General features: G+C 41.5%; 1 protein-coding gene across 1 annotated transcript; it reads right to left on the bottom strand.

The window, feature by feature from the left end:
- Positions 1–939: 939 nt before the first annotated feature.
- Positions 940–25,330, bottom strand: ADTRP (androgen dependent TFPI regulating protein). Its single transcript, XM_033519276.1, has 6 exons — positions 24,916–25,330; positions 17,622–17,756; positions 16,095–16,196; positions 5,605–5,720; positions 1,691–1,842; positions 940–944 (listed from the first exon to the last, which is right to left on the bottom strand). Exons 1-6 carry the CDS (start codon positions 25,066–25,068, stop codon positions 940–942), a joined length of 663 nt encoding a protein of 220 aa, XP_033375167.1. The 5' UTR covers positions 25,069–25,330.
- Positions 25,331–26,291: the final 961 nt, after the last annotated feature.

Genomic DNA, 26,291 nt, shown 5'->3' with positions numbered 1-26,291 from the left:
AATACCAACTGTTCATGGAGAGGCAGACCCACCACACAGATGAGGCCTCCAGGGATCCCAAGAGCACACCAGATATCAGTGGAGAATATTGTGTATTGTTTATATACATACTCTGAGGTTACATTCATGCTATCACAACTGAGGTGCTTTTCAGCCTCTCTGTGTGCACAGTAAAGTTGAGTGCTTGTTCCGGTTTCTTTAGTCATCTGTTGAATATGCATCTAATTTTTGCAGTTAATTTGATCTCTGCTTGGCACAATGTTTTGTCCAATCATTTAACACTTTGAAAATCAAATTGTTTTAATTCTTATTATCTCCATCTTATGCAGAAGGCATATGCTAGACCTGAAATTACTAATATGGACTCAGTGATGAAAAAATATGATATATAGATGTATCAGATATCTCATATAAAGACTTATGCCATCATGTAGTGATGGTGCAGTCTTTGATTAGTAATACTTACTATTTATGTGATGCTTCTTAAACCAGATCTAGTGCAGAAAGGCTGCAGATCTGTTTTCATTTACCAGCAACCCTCATCTTGTATTATGTTTATGCAGAATAGAATGTGGCCAAAATCTCCAAACATGGACATGTAGAGCAAGCATCTTGTTTGCAAAGGTAGCAAGTGGTGAAGTTGGTTACTCAGCGCATTCGAAAGCCAATCTGCTGCTTTTAGGTAGCTGAGTGCGGATAGTGAGAGACTAGCTACAGACACTGCTTTGGCTTGACAGGCATGTGAGACTTCACAAAATGGATAAGGCATCAAATGTTCCCTGAGAACAGAGGGACGTTGTCTTATTTATTTTCAGAGGTGTTTTTGCAGTGTTTTTTCTTTCATCAGAAAGCTAGTTTAAGAAATCGCAAATGTTCACACATTTGTCCTAAATAAAATACACACATTTTCCTGACAGAAACAATTTCATCCTCAAAAATTCAATCTTGAATGAAAAAAGAGAGGAAACCAGAAGGAATAATAATGACAGAAACAATAATAATAGTAATAGCATTCCATGCCAAACCCCCAAAGGTGCTTCCTCAGTTCTCTCTTTCTTCCAGTTGTTAAATATGCTTTCCTAAACTACTTATTTTTTCCCCTCCAACTGCCCATTATGTCCAAGGAAGCTGCTTTTCATTTTTTTAGGTCACAGCTGGTTATACCCCTAGCAAAGCAGAAGGGAAAAATTCTCAAGAGTTTGTAAAACTTTCCAAAGTGCTGTTTTAGTCAAGGAGCTGCCGCCACAGAGCTCTTTCTTGGATACACTAATGCATTCCTGTCAATTTGCAATAAACACTGCTATTCCCTAGTCTGACAAACAACATGTGATGCAGGTATAAAAGTTTTAGCCCAAGACATGTGGCTTCTCTGGACCCTTCTTTGAGCAGAAATTCAAAATCCAGTGATTATGCTGGCAAGAGGTGCTTCTTGAGCCAAATTAGAGGAAGCTGGTCCAACCTTTGTCTGCTAGGGTTGGGACCCTTGCTCCAGTTCGTCCCCTATTTGTTAGCACGTGGATGGGACCCAACAATCGCAATCTGACACCCAAATGCCACCATCCCAACACCTTCCCCTCATGAGGGTACTCATGCCCTCTTCCTCTCCCTGCCTGCCTGGGTAATCACAGAAATTCATTTTAGGGGTATTTTATTCATATGCATAGAAGTAGTGAAGAAAACTTGGACTGACCCCATATCATACGGTTGAGGAACTCTCCGAAGTTGTAGAAGGAGACGATGACAGCAAGGCTACCGGCAAAAAAGGCTGCTAGCCCAGGGGGGCTGAACAAAGCAAAGAGAGGATATACCCACTCTCCTGTTACAGAATAAATCCACAGGACCCTAGGCAAGGAAGGAGAGAAATTACCTTTGGTTAGGACCATTCAGCTAGAAGAACCACTTCAAAATTTCCAACTCCTGAGGGGCTGAGTTATCAAAACAGGCTTGATACAGAGAAAATTAGCTTGGCTGTCAATACATCTCCTCGGCACTTGGGCTATTTGCTGTGAAGCACACTTGAGCCAGTGCTAAATTAGATGGCTTTCAGTGTAGGTTGAAATGCACACAATATTCTGCTGTCACCCTGATGGCATTGGCTATTAACAGCAGTAAAAGCACAGTAAAATAGCAAAATGTTCAGGAACAGGGATGTGCACTTGGCTATGCTAAGTGAAGCTTATTCAAATAAGCTCTCACATATGTTTACTCTTTAGCTACAACAGCTTTTCAGCCCCTATCCAGATCCCTAGAGTCTGTGGAGACACAGAGCTGTTCCTCTCTGTCTCAATTTTTCTGCTCTTGACCACTGCTCTGAGGAGTGGAAAGAGGTTTTCAGAAGGTGAGAGGGCAAGGTCAATTCTCCAGCACCTTTTCTCTTGTAAGAGAAGGAAAAGAAGAGGAATAGTTGGGTGGGAAACAGATGTAGTTTCTTCACCCTTTTGTGACAGAACTGTTTGCAAAGCATGGTTTGGAAAAGAAGGAAAAGGAAGAGGATTAATATGCCTGCTTTATAGGGTTTCTTTTCTTCTAATTGTGCTCTCTCTTTCTGCCTTTTTTATTCTCTCAGAAAATATATTGTAGTGCCTGTCAGTTCGCTGGTAATATGTTCATTATTTGTGGCTTATAAGAGTGGTTGGTAGGGAATGCCTGGATTTAAGAATACAAAAGTGATCTTTATGTATTAAGCATAGGAAAAAAAATACTTTTTTTGTGAATTTTTTTTGTGAATAAAATTATTTATATTTGTATTGATTATGTAAAGAATTTCAAAAATAGGGTAAGTCTTCATTGATTGTTATCAGGATGTGCCATTTTAACAAGGACAGTACTTACCTAAAACTTTTAAACTTTTGAGTCCAAATGGTCCTAAAAGGTTTAACTTTTTATTAAAAAAACCCCCACATCTGAGGATTATGCCATACTTTCCACCACCAGTGCTAACATGGGAATGCAATTGCAATTTTTTCTGATGGCACCCAGCCTGCTACCTTACCCTGAACATCATGCCTCAAAGAGAAGTGACAAATGGTCTGCCACCCTATCCTGAAACTGTATTGTGACACTGAGGAATGGGCAAATGCTAAGGAGGTAAAAAAAGGCTGAAAAGATGCTTCTTCCTTTCTCTAGGAAAAGAAGGAAGGAGTGGGTTATAAAAAGATGGTTTTGTCTTGCCTGTAAATTAAGATTTACTATCCTCACCTATGGAACAGAGTGGAGAAATTGAGGGAATTGATAGCAGAGCTGTCTGGACTGAGCATGGAAATATTTAAATGTAGGGATTAATTTTCATGATTCAAGATTCTTTCATCTAACAAACAGAGCTGTGAAACACCTAAGTAATTAAAAATTAAAAAAAAAAAAAAAGAAAAAAGAAAATAAAGCCTGCAGGAAAGGCCCCTGAGAAGCTGAGCAGAAACACTGAAGTCCAGGTGCAAAGTAGAGCCAGTGCAAATGTCAGCATGTGTTCTTCACTGCACAGGGCTCCTCTTTTCATATCATATTCCAACAGTAAAACAGGGAGTGACAACCACCTTTCTTTTATGTAGCGAAGAACTAAATTATCTTCATGCAGTTTGGCCAGCTGGTGTGTCTCATATGAAGCACTCCAACCTGTATTTTCAAATCCAAACAAATGACTGTGCAGGGTGTTCAAAGCCACAGTGACACCCTGCTCAGAGGCAGGTGTCTGGTGTGAGGTGTAACTGGCTGCTCAGCTTCTCTGCTGCCTCAGAGGGACCAGACACTTCTCAGCCCATTGACATTGCAGCAATGGCAATGACAGTCCAGGGAGAGGCTTGGAGGAAGGGCTCTGTTGCTTGTGAAACATATGGTGCTCAAATAGGGCTATTAAATCACCAGGTTTTAGCACCAAGAGTAAAATGTGTACATGTGTTGAGATTTCACTGCAAGGGCCAGAAAACTTTTCTGTTGGTTGAAAGACGTCTGTGGTTTGCAGGGAACCACAGAGTGGAGGCAAAAAGAAAGGAGGCAGGGGGTTCCTTGCTGATTTGTGGATGGTATTGACATCCTAATATCTTTTATCCAGTCATCAGGGCCCCAGCACCCAGGGGACAAGCACTCTAAGGGACCAACTTCCACTCAGGACCCTAACAACACAGTGCAGCACCAACTCGCAGAAGATACTGGAAGGGCTCAGATGTGTTGATGCTTGTGTTGATCTTTATCCTTTGGTCCTAATTCAGGTCCTAATATGAGCCATGTCTCTTGAGGGATGAAATTGCTCAGCTGATAGGCATTTCAGGGGAAAGCATGGCTCACATGCTAAGAGCAGTCTGGTGTCAAAGACAGTAAAACCCAAATGTTGTCATAAGACAAGCAAAACAAATCTGGTGTTAAGCAATAGGGTGATTCAGAACATAGAAAAGGAATTTAGGAAGCCATGGTCGTAATCCTATTAGGCTCTGGGCTGGATTAGAATAAATGGCTCCTAATTTGCTTCTATAATGTATCAGTGAAGTCCCTTGTTTCCACAGCCACTCTGGTGGGTTTCAAGTCCCTCCAGTGTTTCATCTGAGCAGTTTATTGTCTGAAATTATTATTTCAGATTTTCACTCCCTGGGCTGAAGATGGTCTCTAGCTGAGAGAGAGAACTGGTAAGTAGGAATGGGAAGGATGGGTTTCCTCATAGTTCCAGTGACTTCTCAGAAGACTTTGCATGAGGACATGTCGCTTTCTTGCTGACCTCTTGTTGTTATACAGGTGTTCTGTATTCTCCACCCTAGAGCCTGGATGTTTCCTCAGCTCTGGAAAGTTCTATCATGGCATACCCTGAAATTACACAGCCCCCTTCCTGAGTTTGGTCTCAATATAAAGCATCCTCTGAGAGCTTTGAAGTGTTGGCAGCTGTCCACAGTTACATGGGGTGGCCGTGCCCCCATATCCTGGTGCTGCAGCCAGGATGCAATGAGCAAGCCCACTCCAGGGGTGCATGACACACACACAGCAGGTGGCTATGAGCTGTGGGAGGTGCAGATTAGATGCAGTTTATTCTCTTGGGATCATTCTCCAACAGGTTGGGGGTCAACTGGTACATTGCTGGAAAAGTGGGCAGTGTCCACTGGTGGAGTGGGAGGTGGTGGTGGGGCAGATGCCTCCTCATTACCCACCAGTTTGCACCTGGCTCCGGGTATCATTTTCTGTCTCAAGTTTCTAAAACCAGCCACGTGTTCCTGCCAAACACTAAACTCCTCTCCTGCTCCCATAACCCCCAGACCTTCAGGGATTTTAGGTGGTTTTGCAGTGAGCAGGACAGAGAGTGGAAGCAAATTTGATGGTACCGGTGAAAGTAAAAACTCCAACCCAGAAGAAATTACTCAAATTATCCTTAAATTTATGGCAACTTAGTTACTTTCCTATAAGAGACCTTACAAGACCTTTATGTAAAGGTCTCAGGGTTCGAAGAAACCTGCCTTGCTTACGTTCAGAAATAATTTTCATGGGTCTCAGCTGAAGTTTAAATGATTTCTCCACAGAAAAGACTGCTGTCCTCCATGTGTCTGGGTGGGAACTCTAGATCTAAAATAAAGCATTTGGCCTTATTTTAAAAAGTAGATTGCTTGGCAAAAACAATACTTAAATTCTTACCAACTGATATACAGAAAAGCGACAAGTCCCAGTAGGATCAATCCCTTCTTCTTTGCTGGGTAACGATGTGGCAAGGCAAGGATTTCCAGGAGAGCAAATGGCAATACAGCTGTGTGCTGAGGGAAAAAGAGAGTGTGTCACTGACAGGTCACAGTGCCTCGCCTTCAGTCATTGTTGATCACAAAGTTCAGGCACCTGCTCAGAAGCAAAAAATTATTTAACAATACTGAGTATAATTGTACACAAATGTGCATACTGTATTTTTTACAATGAAGAAGTACCCCTAGAGTAATAAGCATAAAAATTTTCTTGTTAATATAACGTAAAAATAAGGTTTGCCTGTAGCATGGTCTATGTTTATAACAGGTGAGCTCTCCTTTTGCATTTTGTAATGCAATATTTTTTTTATAATTCCTATTAGGGTACAAAAGATATTGAACTCTATCATTATGTGTGGTTGAGGATGTTAGAAGAGTGCTCCTTGAACTCACTAAGCAATTGCTGAATTGCCTTCATGTTCTCTTCTAGTCATTGTATTTTATATAGTGTCATTTATTACTTGTTCCAGTGCAATCCCAGTGTGTTGTGCTTCCCTGTGTAAATGGAAAAATGGAGCTGTAAACATACAAGGGACTTGAGTTAGCTGTGATTGAAGGTGTGAAGGAACTTAAAACAAGCTTATTCCAGAGTCAGAAAGGATTAAAATTGATGAAGAAATATGTCTTTTCTCTCTGTTTTGTTTTGTTGGTTTTTTGTTTTGTTTTGGTTTTTTTTGTTTTGCTTTTCTCGTTGAAGAGTTTGAATTGTAGCTTCAATTTCAAGGACTTTAATGGTAACTGTATGAGCATGGAGGATTTGCGGCTCTGGGCAGACAGTTTAGTGACAATAACTGTTTTGAGGTGAGGAGCTGCCTTCAAGAGGGATGTTCCTCACCATGGGAACGTTGGGAGCAAAGCAGAAAGCATTATGGGCTCAGATGTTAAATGGCCAATGCAGGGATTCATGGGATGCTAATTCCTTAGATTTTTGACTGATTTGTAACAATTTCAGAAAATAATTTTCCTGGGTGAAATTTCCCCACTGAAAATTTCGTATTCCCTGTGAAAGGAAACAATAAATTTGAATTGCAATACAGATGGCTTAAACAATGTTGGGGAACAACAAAGCAAAACTAGTCAATGAAATCCATCAGGAGAAAACTATAGCAACAACTGTAGCTGATTAGGTACTTAAATTCCTGCTAATTAAGTAAATAGTTTCATGGGTAGATGGGGGAGGTATGGGAGGAGGGCAACAGAGAAAGATAGACTTTTAAATAGAAAAAAAGGTCAAACTAAGGATTTTTTTTTTCCTTTCTCCCTAAAGGCATAACCTGCTGGATGTATGGTATGAAGATTCCTCTTGTCCCAATGAAATGGTTCTGTTTTTCAGAAACTGTGGTCAGTATCTCATATGGTAATATGCCATATATCTATGCTACAGGTTGTGAAAAATACATATTAAATTCTTTAAATGTACAGTGAGCTATCAACAGCATACAGATATTTAGCTATTTGTTTAAGAGGTGGACATCCACTTTTGTCTGCTGCTTCCAAGTGACCACTCCCTGGAAGCTGAGTGTCCTCCCTCAGCCCTCCTACCACAACCAGGAGCTGCTATTCATACATGGCTATCCTTCTATCAAAATAACTATTCCCACCTCAGCTATCCTTTTTCAGAGAAAAGAGATAGAAAATATTTCTTTGATGTTCTGGTTCCTCTCAGTAATTGGCACTGGGATTTTCTCCTGTTCTGTTTCACAAAGATATTTTTCAGCTCTACAACCTGCTTGGTTGATTGCAGAGGTCTCGTATCAGTACAAATGATTCTTGGATTAATTTAACCAGAAAAATATCTTCAGTGCACACAGTTTTCATATATAATCCCTGTAACTTCTTTTAGTCAGAAATCTATGTGTTAAGCTGCTTTCAAAAAGATTTGAAAGAGTTTATTTTCCATAGTTGAACAACAGTTTGTCCTTGAACAAAACCCAAAATGCCCATGGCAAGGCAGCAATGATGGAAAACCTGCACCTTGTCCTCATTTTGAGGCTTTAGCCTAAGCCTTTGGCTGGCACGCTGATTTAGAGCACCTCATTTTGACAGGTATTTTGGAGCATGCCCAGGAAAGAGCAGCATAAAGAGCCAGAAAGTATGAACAATGAGGCAGCCCAAAGGCATGCATAGAAATTGTGAGTGCACTGAATGTGTTGTTGCATCTAGAGAGGAAAGGAAAATGAGAAGTTTCAAAGGCTTAAGAGATTGATGCAGTGAGGAGCGTGATGGGCAAGTGTTCCATGTCCAACCTGTCCATGACCAGGGGTGAGTGGCTCAGTGTTCCACAAGAGAGATGTAGCTTCTTGCTGGGAAGCACATACGCTCCAGCAGCAGACAGACAACGTGTGGACAGCAGGATATGGTCACAGGGAGAGGCTGTGAAGGGCAGCCTGCTGCTCAAACACGCCGTGCATTGGCACTGCTGCTGAGCAGCAGGCTGCAAAAGATTGCTGGGAGATCTGCTTTTTAGTCTGTGCTGGTTTAGAAAAGGCTGATATGCTTTACCTACTCATTTTTGTCAGGCTCTTCCACTTAGAGAAAACACTCAGGGGCCTATAAATCAATAACAACCTGACAGTTACTGGCAAAACTGGAAAATCTGGCTGCTTTTGGGAATAGCCAGGACTTTAGTGGAAGGGGTAGGTTGAAATTTCTGCTCTTCCTGTTTCAATGAGCTTTCCACTGCTTGTAAGAGTGTTTCCATGTCCAAGGACAGCAAAAGCATTCAGGAGTAGGACTGTCTGCCTCTTGTTTTGCAAACAGTTTCTTAAAGGTCTTGGAGCTATCCTGATCTGGAAAAACAAATGAAAAAAAAAAAACAAAAAAAAAAAACAAACCTAAAAAGAAAAAAAATTGTTGTGGCGTAGAAAAGCTGCAAGCTGCTCTCTTCCCAAGTCCAGTGATGTCATTGGCCCATGATAGTGTGCTGTGTTTCCATTCAAATAATTGTATCTTTTAAAATATATTTTGCCATGCATATTAGCTAGATGGGTTTTTTTTGTAGAGTCATTTAAATTTGCTGCAAAAATGCCTTCTTGAGACAGAGTTCTGCAAGAGTTCTGAGCTTTCTCAAGCACCCCCAGGATGATCTTTTAAAAATCTTATTATTTTTCCTTTGTGGATATAAAGAGTTTTTTTTTTTTTCATTTTTCCCCTCTGCCCCCCAATTCCCTTTTCATGTACACATACACCCCAGGCTCATAAACATGTGGGAAAATCTTCCCTTGCACTTTAGCTATCCCAGAGTCTATTTCTGCCAGGCTGAATTTGTGCATTAACAGTAAAATCACAGAGGAATTTCTATCACATACCCAAGCAAGTTTATGACAGCAGATGAGTATTTGTAGAGCAGACACCAGGGGAATGTGTGGATGGCTGCAGGGCCCAGAGCCTGCCCTTTGCCTACGACACACTGTTGGCTTTCCACATGATTTCCCTCTCACAGCCCACAGACGTTGACTTTGGCAACATCATTAGTGATAGACCATATATCATGGTTAATCAGATCTGCTGAGAGGCTATAAAGGCTTCTCATACCCTTCTCAAAAAAAAAAAAAAAAGTATTTTCTCATACGCATTATTTTTAAACATAGGTCTCTGGTGTATAGTCATTAAATATATTTTCAGTCCTACTCAACAGTGTTTCGTATTCTTAAACTGATGTATGTCTGAGGAGCACAGTGTTTGTATGGGGCCAAATTAAAATATACAGTTTTGCTTCTTCCTTTAAAGAAAACTTAATGATTAAGCTCAGATTGACACAGATCAAAACATTGGCAAAACTTGCTGGAAACAGTGACTCATTTTTTATTTCAATTAACAGTTTCTCAGTTTCACATATAAACAGTGAAACTGTCAAAAATAATTATCACAGAGGGAGGGGGAAAAAAACAACCCTATTTTACTCTAAGGTAAGGAAAACAGGCTCAAACAATAGCTGTGTGTACTGATCAGGCTATCAATGAACCCAACTGAATCAGAGAGCTTTTCCTACACTTGGCAGGGATCCTGTAGGTACTTATTTTTATGTTCTTTGAAATATTAATGTATTTATTTGTCTAACAACCTCTGTTTATTGAAGAAAGCTTTCAGCTTTGCAAGAGCTGAATTTTTTTTTATTTCTTTCTATAGTGAAGAGACAAAAGTGATGGGACTTTCAAAATTATCAGAGATATTTAGTTAACTAATCACACTTTTTTAGCACTGAATTCTGCTTCCAAACATTCAGTTTTAAAATCCTTTGTGTCTCTTTTTGGCAGTCATTATGATTTTCCAGTTGGTTTTAGTTTCTTTTCTTCTTTCCTGAAAAACTCAGATGAATCTGAACTAGTTATAAAATTTCTACAAATTTCTTTTTGTTGCTCATACAAACTCTGGCATATGAATACAGGGGGAAGAAAGTTTCTTAAACATATTCTGAACTTTATCTCAGATATTGGCGCGTTAACCTATCTCCTGCAGACAAGAACATTCCCCTGCTTCCTTACTTTTTGTTTCCTACCCTGTGTTGTGTGTTTCCCAGGATACATTTCAGGTTCATGAGTTTAAGCTGAGATAAACAGTCCTCTCTGAATATTATTTCCAGTGTTTGCTAAGACCGTATGGAATTTTTATGTTCCGTAATTTGTGTATTTATTTAATGCTATATCCTCATTTTGCCGTTGAGGATTCAAGTAAGAGTGAGTTTCCTGGGGCTGAGAAGATGGGGTTGGGTAGGCTTTGTGCTCAGCTGCAGGCTCTAGCCTAGGCTGAGCTTTGAGCCCATGAATAATCTCCCTAGAGCTGCTGAGGTCACTTGTGCTCCTGACGCGTGTGTGGCAGTTGACTCGGTGTGACCTTGTTTGACTCCGGAGCGAAGGAAATGATGCCTCGGTTGACCAGAGCTGTTTGTTTCTGATTCGTCTGCATTTACATACCCTCCATGTCTGCTTTCCATTAACATGTGAGACTTTAGGGAGGGATCTTTTCACAAACAGTTACCACTGGCCAAACTAAACTCCACTGGGCACGGTTGGAGACCATCAACTGCTTTTGAAAAACTGCCTGTGTTTCTCCTTTCAGACCAATTCCCTGCAGAGCTTGTGTGCTGACAACCAGTTGTGGCCAATACTCATGCTTCTCTCTTCCCCATCACTACGATACTGCAAAGGAAAAGGAAAAGCCCACTTTGGTGTTGCCTTATGAGGCTCTAAGCCAGTTCATTGGTTGTCTCTTGAGGTGTTTACTCAGATATTCTTTGTTGGGAAACATCCTCCTGTCTGTGGAAATTTCTTTCAGTTGGATGCTTTCATGAACAATTACAGTCTGTGTTATCTGAACATAATAAAACTAAACAGCTTCCTGTCACCATAACCTCTGTTTAGTTTTATGCTCATAATTTTCTAAATCATTGTATGGTTTCTCCTTTCTTGGCCTAAGTTTGGAACTATTTCCCTCCTTTGATTTATTTTGCTATTATTTTGACTGTGTTCAAAGGCCTCCTTCAAAATTTTCTTTTGTAATCTCTCCCTATACATTTTTCATCTTCTCTTAACCTCTCTGTTTTTCAGGGTGGAAAGGGCTTATGCATTATTGTTCCTTTTATTTCTTTAAGTAGTACCTTGCCATTTTTAGTTGAAGAAATAATTCTCTCCTAGGCTTGCTGCATGTCTTTTGTGTTTCCAGCCATCAGCGCATTTTCAGGGAACCACAGATTTATTTTGTGGATAGAGCAGGAGGCACAGGGAGTCCTGTTACTGAGCAGGTGTGTAGGAGATTAGCGAGGAAGCTATTGCTCAATTTAATTTCAGCAGCACCCCTCTCTGAACCATCAGCTACTATCTGTTTCTGCCCTTTCCAGATCCATTCATGCTCACTCATAAAGAAACATTAATATTTTTTTCTCAGACGTGTAGGTAGTTTGGGAGCGTTATCATGAAAAATGGGTGAAACGTTAGACCAATTGTATGATCAAAGGTAAAAGAGCTTCAGAGATAAAGTTTCTTGCCTGCACACATGCATATTTGGGAATAAGGCCCTGTCTGAATATCCTATTGCTTACTAGCAAATGTTTTGTCTCAATGTCAATGCCAGAATTTTAATTGCCTTTCTCCCTGACATTAGATATGTAGTCTAAGAAAGTGATGTTGCATTGCAGCTGGAGGCTGACATGGGACTGAAGTGACACATCCTTTGCTGTGGAATATTTTTCTCCAGCTGTTTCTTTGTGGGGAGGGTTACAGAGACTGCACCTGTGCACGCTGGGGTAGCAGCAGCCCGGGAGGATTCCCTGCCATAACATTTGTCTGTGAAACTCATACTTTCTCCCTGAGAAATGGGCTTATGTCAACAAAAATGGAAACTTCAAAAAAAATCTGCATAGTGCTGGGAAAAGCTAAGCATCTTTGCACTTAAAAGTGTGGGGTGATTAATTTTGTGTGCCATATTCCTCACACACACATTCTTCTTCTTTTGCCAAAAGCTGAATGTAATTGGCAGCCTGTGAATGTCCATAGTTGCCAGACAGCTTAAAATTGAGATACTGTGAAATGCAAACAAATGGAAATGTTTCTCCCTTGTGTAGAAATGTAAGAATTATTAAGGATTAAATAACACTTGAAAAGCGAATCATTTAAGATGGTCAGAGATGAACCTGAGGTTGTTCTCGTGTACACACCTGGAGTAGGAGTTGAGTTTGAGTGGCCTGGACAAGAGGGTTCTGCCCTACAAACTGAATTTGTGCCCCCTCTTTTGGTTAGTGATGCAGCAGCTTCCTAAAATAGCTGTAGTAAGATGTAATCCTTCACATAGATACCCTCACATGAGAGTAACTTATATTCACATAACTTAAATTTTTTCCAGATGGAAGTAAATCACACTGATCTGAAATACCATTTCTGTTGATGTAGATGTGTCCACACAGGGAAAGGTGAGTTTTAGTTACGTAGGCAGAACACAAGCAGCTTCTATATGCCAAGAAGCACCAAGATGAGACGGGACAAGGTGAGTCCTGCTGGTACTCCTACAGTGGGGCATTGGTGGCCTGCTTCAGTGAAGGAAAATTACTTGTATGTACCTTGCTTCTTCTCTCACTCCCTTGCATTTTCTCTTTTTATTTTCAGGTACAGCTCAGCCACAACAGGGCAAAGTGCACCACAGCTTCCGAAGTTCAGGGAGATCTGTTGTCATCTTTGCCAAAAGTCTGCCAGGTAAGAGATGTTTTTTCTGAGCCTCCATTTACCTTCCTTCCTTGTTTATTCTCAGCTCTTTAGCTTACAAAATCTTCTGAACATACACCGTTCATAACCATGTGTCAGCAGAATGCCTGGGGAGCTAAAATGCTGTTTTTTGTAAAGGTGAAAGGGTAACACAGCTACAGGGTAAATTAGAAAAAGAGGTGGCCAAACTCAACTTAGCTGCAGTCTGAAAATAAAGAAAATCATGCTTTTGAGAAGAACTGTGCCTACAGACTGAAAATATAAATCTCCTTTTACAAAAACACAATTGTACCATTACCATTTCTGTGAGCACATCTGCTCTACATTTATATGTATCTTTTGTTATAGATCAAAACATTTTTGAGTTGCCTTTTCTGACCTACCAATGGCACACTTTATTTAGCATTCAATTCTGTCAGACCCTTCAAGGTGTAGTGTTCCCCAATACTGCCATTAAGTTGAATAATACATGCATATGGTTTAATCCAAGCTGTCTCCAGCAGTTAGTCTCCTTCTGGAGAATATCCAGACATAGCTTGAAAAGAGATGACTAGGAAAGAAATAAACAAATTCACTTGACAAATTGGCCAGAGTATCTTTTGTCTCAGCCATCTTCCACTTCAAAAATCTTGTTCAAATAAAATAATTGTGCTTGAGACATAAGTAGAGCGGACTTTTTTCATCCCCGAAGGTCAAGGTTTTGTATATAGATGGTAAAACATAATTATCCCAGGCAAACAAAAGTGAAAACTGAAGCCCAGCCTTTGGGTTAAACTCAGTAGGAAAGCAAAGAGAGAAACCTAGACAGTCTGGAATATTTGGTCTCCTTCAAATATGAGCAAAATTCCTTTCTACATTAACCATCCTGTCTGCAAAACAAAATGTTTCTGCTCAGAGTGCAAAAATATGGCTAAACTGTAGTGCTCTCTCTGCAGCTCTGGGCTGCCAAGTGGGCAACAACATTTTTTTCCCGCCGTAAAAGCAGGCCATGTGAGGAAAAAGACAGTTATTCATTTCTGCAAGGAAGGTGCTGCAGCATCACCACAAAGCCAAGGAGCTCAGTATTCCTGTAGTGGTTTTGCATGGTTATTTTTTTAGGTTCACTCTCCAGTTGCATAACAACATATGTTTTCCATATTTACAACATTAAAATAGACCGAGATTTAAAAAAAAGAACTCCTACTGCAAATGATATGGCACTGATGGTTACTACTGATACACCCATGTCTTTCTCCTCAAAAGCCAGCTACATGCTGCCTCAATCTGTCATGAAATGCCTGTAATCTCAGAGCCATCATGCAACAGCAATATGCAAGGAAATGAACCCAAAGAAAAAGTGTCTGCTTGGCAATCAGAACTTGGAGATTGTCCCTTAAAGTGTTGGTATGTCTCTGGGTCTCCCTAGTGTTTCCAGTGGATGTTTTGTGTTGGAAGGAAGAAATGTCTCAGCTAAGCCTGAAGGCACCTTTTGGAAGGTGCTCTAAAACACAAGGATTGTCGATAGCAGGGATCAGTCTATGCTGGTGGCAGATGTTTTATGCCTGATAGTGACTGGAAGGAAGATTTCCTACCAAGGAACTGTCAAGCACAAGATGTCTGCAGTGTATTAAGAGCTTTAGAAATAAAATACCAGGTTGTGATAGAGGTTTGCTTTATGTGAAGTTTCTCTCTCGTCAAAATAATTTTCAGGAAGAGCTGTTTTTCCTTTTTTAACACCTGTTTTTGACATTTCTGTTACAGAAAAGCTTTTTGTTGTAGTCAAAATAACTCTGTTATGAAACGTAGATGTAGGTAGGGTAAGAAGAAGTTATAACTGATATGTTTGAGGGGTTCCTGCAAAGAGTTCTTGCACATGAAAGAAAAATGTATGCCCTAACAGCTCTCAACCTTCCCATGTCATAAACAAATGTGGAAATGGAAAGGGCAAATTCTCAGCTGTGAGACAGGATTAAAACAAGCAGCAAAGCCTATCTTCTCTGAGCTTCACTTTGTGCTACTCCCCTCCCCCCTTGCCCAGCACCTCCACCACTGTGAGGCTTTTTTAAACCAGTTCCCCTTACTAAATCCTGGACCTGAAACCAGCATGATGCTGAGGACATGAAGAATCGTTCATTTTGGTGGATGATGGTTTTCAGAAAGAGCAGTCCCCTTTTGTACCTGTGAAGAGGTTTGGACAGCCACAGAAAGGTCCTGGTGGAAATGAACTGGTGGACAGAGAGCAGGTGACGAGGTTAAAAGTGCACGATGGCTGTGGTTCACCACTCGGGTATCAGCAATGCGGACATGCCTCTGTGTGTTTGGATTCCAGGCACACGACTCTGAATGCACCTGTCTAAATCAAGGGGCTGCTCAAACCTTGAGCTGTCCTCAGCCAGACACCCCAAACCCTCCCAGATTTACCTTCAACACTCACTGGGGACTGCTGCAGTGGATGGCAAGGCACAGTTCTTAAGAAATGAGGTCTGGAGAGAAATGAGTCTTCTATAAAATTATTTCATACTTTTTGGCTTCTCTCGTTCAGCCTAGTGCTGAACCTCTCCCTTCTCTCCCACTTCCCATTCGCCCCACGAGGCCTCCCTGACCTTGCAATCCACCCACAGTTTCCATGTTACTGTCAGCCTCCTTTCACTTGACTGATGAGAAATATGTGATTATTCAACACATCATAAAAACAGCCAGAACAAATGAAGGAGAAATCTGGAAAGTATTTATAGAAAATCTGTAAACAATCATTGCAATCCAGCTATTCAAAACTGTGCACACATTAGTTTATTAGCTGTAGAGCTGTCAGAGTCTCTTTTGTTATTTCACCTTTTTTTGAAAATTAAGAGCTGCTTTGTTACACTCTTAGCCATTTTGTATTTCAGAGATTTCTGTTAGCAGACACAATTCCTTTTTTGAACCACAATAAGTGAGATTTTCTTTCCTTGTGACTACACATAATTTCATTGACTTCAGAGGTTTGACAAGCACCGATTCACTGACACTCCTTGTGTGCTAAAAGGCTTCTTGAGGCAGCTTCAAGCACAGGCATCTGATTGCTGTGTACAGCTCAACATCAGATTCTGATAAGCAGGAAGGAGGAGGTGAGAAGGGAAGAGCTGTGAAGCTCTTTCGGAAAACAGCACAATGCAATGGTGAGGCACACGTTGCAAAGTCTCCCTTTTCTCTGCAAGAGGCTGAGGTGTTTCTTACTCACCATAGCGTGATTTAACCAGAGCGGGATGACTCCATCAAGACTTTTGGGGTAAACCAGCTCTCGGTTGTAGGTATACAGTGTCCAAAAAGATATACACACAAACTGGAACCAAAATGCAGAATGAAAGAAATTTAAAAATAGAAGACAAACAGAACTGGTAGGATTTGGTTAGTGCTTTCATTTCTGAGAAGGCAAAACGTCTCTATGTTTTTTTACATGAAAAATGATGACATTGCCAGATAAACCCATGTTATCTCACATTTACTCAGAGATGCAGTGTTCTGTGTTGATACTGAGAGAAAAAAACCCTGCTTTATAAACTGCCAACCCTGACATTTTCTGTGGAATCTGAGATTAGCTGCTGCTGCTTTTTTTTTCCCTTTCCCTTTGCAGATGGGATCTTTTGATGGTCAAGTAGTTCTCCTCAAGGGACTGTCTGTCAAGCCTTTGTTTTGCTCAGTAACAAAGTAAAAACAGATCTTGATAAGGCAGTTCACATAGACTTACCCTTTACCTTCACAATTCATAAACCTAATTCCTAAACTGCAGGTGAAAGCTGCACACTGTGAGCACCCATTTTTTTTCCCAATAGTAAAACTCGTGGGACAACGTAATTGGAGGAAATTATCCCTGGTTTCAGTTACTGATACCTGGAAGCTGATTTGCAATTTTTTGGCCTGTCTGTGTATTTGGGAACACTTTATGCTTGGGGTTAGAAGTCAGGGGTGTGAGATGCTGGAAGAGTGAGACTGCCACAGTCCTGTGGGCATGGTGCAGATGCCTGGTGGGATATGAAAGCAGCACAGTGAACACTGCTGTGCAGGGAAGATAATTATCTAATCTCTCTGACTCCATCCCTGGCAGGGCTTTTTATGGAGCCAGCTAGCTGAGCTGCTTGTGGACCATGTTTAAACAGTGCCTCTGAGATTCAGCTGGTGAGGTGGCTGCAGGCATCACTCTCACAGGGTGTACCTACATGTATAAATAACCCATCAGTTCCTGTCCAACCCACGGCATCTTGATAAACAGCATTGTCTGTGAGGGAGTAGGTGATCCATGATGAATCTGACGTAGGCTGTGACTATAATTATTTTTCCGTGAATCTGTTTCTCTCCAGTGCTTATTTAAAGCTACTCTGGCATCAGAGAAGGAGATGTGAGGTTTTGCTGTCTCTAAGGTAGCCTCTCATGTCCTCCTGACCTGTGCTGCCCTTTAGAGAAAAGCCCTAAGTTGATAAGTCCACAGCTATTTGGACCATGAGATTAACAGAGGGGTTACACCTCATTCACCCTTTGGGGTCAATCTGTGTCCGCTTGAGGACAGCAACCCTAATGTTTGTGCAAGAGGCTTTGCTTTCAACCACAACAGGCTCAGCATTGTTTTCTAAATGGTCCAAATCCATTCCAAATTCAAAGGTATAAGAAAGCCCTTGGTTCTTACCTATTTCATACACATGCTTTTGGTACTATACACTTCTAATCATTTATGCAAACATTATTTTCACATCCAGAGACAAAGGGTACTTACCATGGACACTGGGAAAGCCAGGACACTGAAAAGAAGGTCTCTGCTGGAAATTACGCACTTAGCACATCGCAGTTTCTTAATTAGTCTCAACACATCAGCCAGGAAGGACACCCCATAGAAGACAGCCTGCAAAACCTAAAGTAATTACACCTAATGAGGGAAACTCATCCAGCTTTCATTAGCATGTTCCTCAATGAAATCTGTTCTTGCTCTTCAGGGAGCTGTTTTGTTTGTGAGCTGCAAGCCTGTGTGAGGGATATAGCTGTTGGCTAAATCTCTTCTACTAACCCAAAGTGATTAAATAAAGTTGGTCAGGAGACAACTTTAGCAGTATCCCAGTTAACAGACTAAACAGAGATATGTGATGTAATTCAGATGGGTGAAGAGAAGGGACATGTACAAAGCCAGCTCGGTCACACTTCCTATGTTAATGGTTGACCATTGGATGTATCTCAGCAGGAAAGAACAAATTATGCCAGGATATTTCCTGTAAAGCAATTGCTAGATAGTTTTTCCACTGTTTAGCCAACACTGATTCTTCTTTCTATGGACTCCCAGTGCAGTTGATCTTAGTGCCAAGTAGCTCAAAATGATCCAAGGTGAGAATTAGGTGCAGAAGTTACAAAAACAGAATCTCTTTTGCTGAACTCAAAGGGATTCGGAAAAGGATTTCAAGTGCTTAGAAGCAAAGATCCAGACATCACCAACTAAAAATGAAGTTTTACTGAAGTTTGAATGAAACAATTTATAACTAATGAATTTTAGGGTTAGGAGGTTGTGTTTTGGTTTGAAGTCTTTTTCCTTTTTTCTTTAAATCATGTATAGGTAGTGAGGGTGGGATTTTTTGGGGAGGGCACTAGGAGGGTTTGGTAAAGAACTAGATATGTGCACAGTTACAAAACAGTTCTCCAAATTATGTGTAAAATTGTCATATTACTGTGGTTTAAACCAATATTGCTTTTCTAATTGCTTCATTTTTCTCTAACACTACACAGCAAATCAAGATGAACCAGATTTGTCAGACACGCAAAGGCAGAATAGAACCTTGCAGTAAAATACTTCTCCCACTGTCCTGCATTTTGCACCAAGTCAGTTCTGTTCACTTAACTCCTGGGGTGACCTCTTCTTTTTAAGGCTAGGTTGTCCCAGAGCGATGCAATATGGGAAATGCAACCTACTGCAAACACTGGATCAGCTGGTGATGCTTAAATGGAAAGAGGGCTACAGCTTTCAGGATGAGATCTCTTTTGCCATGATCTTACTCTGAATCATATATTTACTTAGAGCAAAGTCTCTGAAGTTGTGGCTGGTTACTTCATCAATTTCTGAAGAAGCTGAGAAGGGTGGTGCTTGGGAGAGGACAGGATTAGTGCAATGTTTTTCCACCAGAAATTCCTTTATTATCAAAATATATGAGGGGAGGAGGAGACTATGATTTCACCATGCCTGTTGTCAAACAAGGGCTTCTGAAAGCTTTAGTTTCCAGAGACTGAGTCTTCCTGAGCAACAAAATGACCATAGTTTGTAGTTGTGTGAACTGTCCCAAAATATTTTGTTTCTTCCCAGCACAGGGAAAAGAGAGTCTTCCTTCCCTATCCTTTCCACAGCCCAGAGCTACAACAGTAAGTGCCACTGTTGGGTTTGCCCTCTCCCTGTGAAGACCCACAGCAGTGGAGGTAGGGAGGTGCTGACACAGGCTGGGTAACCAGCCCAGGGTCACCCAGGATGAAGTATCAAAGGTTGTGCATCACCCAGTTCAGCTGCAAAGCCCCATATTTCCTATCAAGGCCTAGGGTGAACAGACATATCAAAACAAAAAAACAAAACAAAAAACCCAAGCAGGTTCATCAGAACCCACATAGATTTTTGTTCAATTCTGAGGCACCTAAAGCAGCTGTTTTAAGTGTGATTTTCCCCTCCCCTTGTCACAATTAGCAGGTACTATTTCAGCCAGTAGAGATTCAGCCCTTTAAGTCATGGGTCTGGTTCAGTGAAGTCCATGCTGCCGTGCAGGGTGCTTAGACACAAACACATGTTCAGCCCAAATGTCTGTCCCAATCCTTGGCCTCACCAGGACACCAATAGCAAGTCCTCAAAGAGCTAAGAAAAGCCTGGTAATAAACAGAAGCTCTTGTTACACCCTGTAGAGTCAGCAGTAACTTTCTGTAGAAGGCATGAAAAATGAACATGAGGGTGGTGACAGTCCAGTGACACATGGTGACTAATTGCCAATAAAGCAATTAGGGAGAAGCCCGGTTCCCAGAGGATGGGGCTATTATTATCTTGTTCATGGTCAGCCTTACATTAATCATGGGACACGGATAGGCTGCTTCTTTCCCCGCTTCAAAATTAACTAAAATAAACATTACTGAAAAGAAACAGTCCCAAAACAGCCACATTCTCAGCCTGGTAAATATTCTGTTATACACATGGGAGGACAATGTTATCTTGTGTATGGAAAATTCTTATCTGAATGTGTAACCTGACCCATTTGTCTGGCTAAACATGGAGAAGAATAACCCCTGAAGAAGTTTGAATTCAGCCTCAGGAACTTGGATTTGTGCTGCTGTAGCTCTACCCTTGTTCATCATCATAGCTTCAAAGGTGTTTCAGACGCTTTAGTGATCACCCTGTATTTCCAAGAGCTGTGGAAGGTTATACAAGTAGTTTTCAAACCAGAAAACTGAACTTGGCTAGGATCATCCCTAGTACTGTGCAGTCTGGCATTGTACACCCCCAGTAGATTAAAATCCAAGCTCCAAACCCACTGGGGTTGTTGTTGTAAGAAAGGTGCATCCAAATCTTGTAGCCCTCCACTAAAGGGAAAATGTTGACATTAAAAAAAAAAAAAAAGTGAAAACATCAAATTATTCCAGATGTCCTGTGAATTTCCCAAGCAACAGTGTTGGCACTCAAAAATCCATTGCAGGCGCTCATGGAATATAAATCCACAGGCTGTAAATAGACAGGATTCCCTAAAGTGTTCCCACACGAACAGAAGGAAGACTGGAAGCATTCAGAAAGCTAATGATTAACCCAAAGAGGAGAATATGGATATGATTATCCCTGCTGGAGAGAGGCTGCTTTCCTCTCTAGACCCTGCAGAGTTCCATGGTGCTGGGTGCTGTAGAAACATTTAATTTGGCCAGATCAATTTTCCAAACTGAGACTCACAGTGACAAAGCTCAATTTTTATCTGGTGCAGTGATCAGAAGGGTGTTTCTGTTTAAGTAACCTGACATGATTTACTTTCGTGTATAAGATCTTGCCATATGTGTATATTGAAATCTCCAGCTAGTACAAATAAATCAGGCTCATAGCTCTGCCCTTTAGGGAGGGATAAATCCAATATTCTGAGCAAGTTATTAGACATAAAAGTCAACATTTGGTGTAGACACACACCCATTCACATGATAGTGTCCTGGAAAATATCTTTACTAAATACTATTTGGGCCTATTCTGAAATAAGTATAAAGCAGCTTTCAGGACAATTGAAAGGTATTTCCGTTATGAAAGACAAAAGCGTAAGGAATAAATTGGGGCAGGAACTCAATTAATAGTTTTTAAAGGTGCAGTGTGCTCATTATGCAGTGATTTACTAATGGATTTGCAGCAGTGAGCAGATTTTTATGAGTTCAGATATTTCAGGCAATGAATGATTCCGCTTGCACTGTTTTGTGTCACAGATGAATGAAATGAATACAAAACTGTTTTTATCTCTCATTTCTGCTTCTTCAATAATGGGTCAATGAACCTCTTTGATACAAAGACCACTTATCCTTTCTTTTTCCCCTACAAAAATATTTCCTTTCTGAATCTTGATTGCTGTGATCATTAAGAAGATGAATCTGAAGCAATGTCAGAGCTGTAGCTCTCTTGGGAGAGCCACGTGACTAACAAGGAATTGAATGAGGTGCTAAAAGAGGGTCATATCTAGAAGGAATGCTTCCAGCATCTCTCCAGCAAAACTGGGAGACAAGCAGTATTTCCATCCCCAGGAAATGTTACTTTTCCCAGTATTTCTATTTCAGATCACAGTGAGGCAGCCAGAGCAGCTTTCCACAGAAAGAAATTTTTAAATGCTATTCCAAAGAGATAAGAGAAATTTTGGAGGGAAAATTTCCAAGTGATTCAGAGAGCCAGTGCCAGAAGCCAGGCAATCCCAGTCTGGCAGAACACAGGCAGAAGAGCCGGACAAAGGCTGTCTCTGTGTTCCTGGCTCTGGGGAGGCCTCCAAGGCACTGCCCAGGCCTGCCCAGCACAGCAGATCCACTGAACCACAACAGCCCAGTGTACAGCTTTTGCCCACTCTTCTTCCCCATGACCTCCCGAAATCCCAAGGTGTTTTCTGGGACTGTGTCCAGACTGACAGAAATTGAATGTGTTGGATGTGCACCCGATGGACGAGTGTGGTTGACAGGCATCTTTTGGTCTTCGATGCTCCTCAGCAACAATAGGAAGTGGCTTAATGCTAGACCATGGCATGAGTTTTTAGGTCCAGTGGAGCCCCACAGGGAGCGCCACAGCATGTGGGACATGTTGTTTTCTCACCCTCTTCCTCTCTTGTACAGCAGCTCAAGAACATTTCACCACCTTTTTGCTGCTGCTTTACCAAAAAATGCTACCCAGTTCAGCAGGAGGAAGGGGGGTGATAGCATTTCTTTCCCTAATCCCTCTTCATTTTTTGGCAATCCTTGAAAGAAGTAAATCTCTGAAGAGGAAGGACTACCATCCATGAAGGAGTAATTTTGCACACCCTGTCCCACTGCCACATTTTCCGCATGACAGATAGGCAGTATCTTCAGCCCAAACCATTTCCCTGTTGGCTGGCAGCTCCATTTTAGCATTGGGACCAGATCAGTGAGTGGTTAAAAGTTGGGAGTCAAATGGCTGGGGAAGTGGAGCAAGAGCCCTCACTCATGGAGATTTAATAAGACATGAGCTGTTCAGCAGATCTGTAAATGAGCTGGCAAAGGAAGCAAATACTGCGGTGGTACATTTTGTGAATCTGATGGGGTTTTTCTTTCCCTGTCAAAGCGACCCAACTGTAAAACTGCCAAAGAATCTCAGGGTACTGAGTGCCTGAGTGATCAAATACTAGGCAAAAAAAAAAAAAATCAGTGTTGATAAGTGCAATGTAAAGCATTTCAGAAAAAAATTAAAAAGCAGCTTCAATTATATATTTTTCAACAGTGGGTTCTCTACTAGTTATCACCATCCACTTATGCTGGACTCAGTGTGGATAGCTCTCTCAACTTGCTATCTCCTTACCTACCAGTGGTCAAAAAAGACAAATAGAGATTTAAGAGGAGTCAAGAAGAATTAAATTACAAGCAAGGAAACACTTAGGATTCTGTATAAACCCATATATGCTCACGACTTGACCACTGCGGCCTGCCTCACCTATCCCCTCCTGAAACTTGAAAAACTGCTGCAAAGGGTGACATAGACACTTTAATGAAAGAAACAACCCTTTGTGAACAGAAATGAAAAAATCTTGGTCTTCCAGCTTGCAGAAAAGAGTAACTGAGAGGATAATCTAATGCCACTCTAATGAGTGGCAAAGAAAATGTGAACAGGGATAGATGATTAGATTACAACACAGAAAGAATGAGGCATGCAGTTCAGTTGTCAAGGAAGTAGGTTTACACCAACAAAATGAACTGCTCTTTCACACAAGGCACACTTCCCTCATGGCACAGATGATAGGGAAAGTACCAGAAGTATGAACAGGCATGTTTTTCCTTTAGACAGATGAAAGGAAGGCTTTGAATGGTTATTAGCTACCTTAGCCTGGATTTATTTTTTGGCTGGGTTACTCAGGATGATAATGGGACAGTAAAGTTATGCTTGTACATGCTCTTGCCTTGTGGAGCCTTTCCCTGCTGGTCACTAAGGAAAGCTGGATAATTTCAGTGATAACTTCATCCCAAAATACTGGGAGATTGGTTACTTGCTTTGTCCTTTTGATCTCATGCTTTAGAGCTGGCTGGTAAATCTTATTATAATGGTGCCAGGGGATGGGGGTGGAGATGCTGTTTTGCCTGAAAATTCGAGTGGTATTTTAGTGGGGTCAGCTATCCCCCAAAAATGGCTCTACCGATAGACAATATTGCAATTAGCAGTACAAATACCACCCCACTGCAGTGATATATATGTGTCCTCATCCTTCCACTGCCTCATTCACTGCCTCTTGGTTGCAAATGTTTCACAGAGTCACAGAATGGTTGAGGCTGGAAGAAAACCAAATTCCCCACCTCCCTGGAGGTCCCCAAAAGCCCCACTTGGAGCTGGGGAGCCTTTAGGCTTTCACTGAACTTCAGCATAGGGTGTGTCCTTCTGAAAGGCAAAAGTAGAGACAAACATGCCCCAGACCAGACCTCCCACTGATATTTAACTCTGGCAGTCACACAGGATGGCTGAAAGGCTGCATAGATCTCTGTGGTCATCCTTCAAATTAGAAAGACTGTCTGAAATTTTTCTCTTAGGAAAACTCTTACATTTCCTTTAGGAACCCTCTCCACAAGCCTGGTCTTTCCACCTTACCAGCACTACTTCCCTGAGTTGCTGATGAACACCTTGGACTTTGAACAAGCCTTCTCCCTTGGGTATTTCATGTACTTTCACTTTGATTTCTATCCTGTGAAATGTTAGCACATTAGAAAAACCAGAACATATTACAGTCTCCTTTTTCTGTCTGCTTTTAGGAAATGTACAACCAGTTGATAGCACTGCTGAAACTCATTTAATAATATCACAAGCACCTCTCTCCACACGCTGGAATTTCTTTCCCTTGTGTTCTCAACTGATTGTCAAATGATGCAGGTACTCTGAATGGCTAAATTAGCACAGTATTCTGCTTTGTTTCACTTTTCCTGTAATTTAGAGGACATAAAAGCCTATTAAAAAAATTGAAGTAAAACTCCAAGCAGTGCTGAAATGTTTTGAACCAAAGGTTAGAAAACAGGCACCAAATTTGTATATGACCTGGCTGGACAACCCCTCGCTTTTCTGTCCTTCTCACTGACAATATCTCTTTTGCAAGGAGGCAGCAATCTTGAAAGTACTGGTTCTGAAAACCAAGCATCTCACCAGTCAATATTCTTTCTGCATGAAACCTGTGAATACATTTCACAGCACAAGCACAGGTGTCTCCTTCATTTCCTTTGGGGCAAAAACCAGCAAAGGAAGCAGTTTAACAGCAGCTAATACACCAGCTGCATATGTCTTGAGGCGCAGATGGCAGACAAACAAATAGACATATTGGTATTGCTGTACAACACAATTTGCTTACCAGATTGAGGACTGTCAAATATTTCCACTGCCCACCGTAAAGGAACACTTCAGATGGCCGCTCCTCTGTTTTCACATGTGAGATGGAATAGGCAATGAAAAAATACCAGACAAAAGCAAGGCAGTGGTACGTGGCGAGAGTAGAGATTTCCATGCTTCAGCCAGGAGCAACTGAATGCTGCTCCTAAAGCAGCTTTTCTCTTAAGGTGCTCAGTGCATAGGATAAGGCAAGGGAGGAGGGTTTACTTCAGAGCAGTCTCAGGACACGATGCCACTTTGCTCTTGTCAAAAGGAAAAATCACAAGGCTGCAAACTTTGCTTCTGTTTGTTTCCCTTTTCACTGTACAGATAGGCTGGGGGGTGGAGGGACGAGAAGAATAGGCTTATTCCCTGGATTTAAATGCCTTGCTCAAGATTAACAAAGATTAGTTGGAGAGTTACATAAGTTTTGGGTTGGGTTATTTTTTTTGCAAAAGTGGGGGGGAGTTTTGCTGCTGATTTTGTGTAACAGGCTGTCATGTGTCGGGTAGAGAGTGAAAACAAGTGGCATTTTCCTCACTTGTAGCTGTGTATGTAGCCATGTCTCCGGCTCGGCTTGGGAAGCCTCTGTGACTGTTTTTGCCTTGTGCAAAGAAAGAAGTGGGAAATCTAATGGCTTGTGAAAGAGAAGCATAGTTGATTTGTTGATAGGCTACGGAGGTGGTAAGGAAGCTGACAGGATTCATTGGCAAAGGTCCTTGGGGCTGAAAATCTTTGTGGCTGTTAGTATTTTTTTGTGGGAAAAGGCTCTGCCACCTTTATGCCACTCCCAGAAGCTGGGATCCATCACAGCTGTGCATGGCAGGTTGGACAAACCCTGAGTCACTCTGAAGCTCTGGCAGGGATGGAGACACAGGGCAAAGGCCTTGGGTGATGAACAAGAAGTGCTGTGCAGTGTATCTTGCCTCTCTGCTTCTTTATTTGCTACCATTCAACTTCAGACAGCCCCGCTTCCCTGGCATGGTGTCATTGCATCACCAGTGCTGAGAAGAAGAGAAAAACCAATACAAAGTGACCCTAAAATGAAGCAAACAAAAAAATTCCCACCCTGCTGCACCAAGCAGCCATAACTAGCACTGTAAAACACACAGAACATTTCCTAGAATCTCCATAATTGCTGTGCTCTCAGCAGTAATTGCCACCTGAGTGGTAGTATCACGTCCCATCCCACAGCTGGACCTTCCCCATGCAGGATGGGGAGGCAGAATGTCCTTCCTGCCCCTGTAGAGGTTGCCCCGTGAGCAGGGTTCAGCTTTGGCCGAGCACATTGCATTAAGAGATCTCTTTTTCGTCCCCTTTTAAATGGCCTACAGACAGCATTGAGCAATCTGCTGTGTT

This window comes from Parus major, chromosome 2 (genome assembly GCF_001522545.3).
Source record: "Parus major isolate Abel chromosome 2, Parus_major1.1, whole genome shotgun sequence".
NCBI lineage: Eukaryota > Metazoa > Chordata > Aves > Passeriformes > Paridae > Parus > Parus major.
This window is presented reverse-complemented; position numbering and strand designations above follow the sequence as displayed.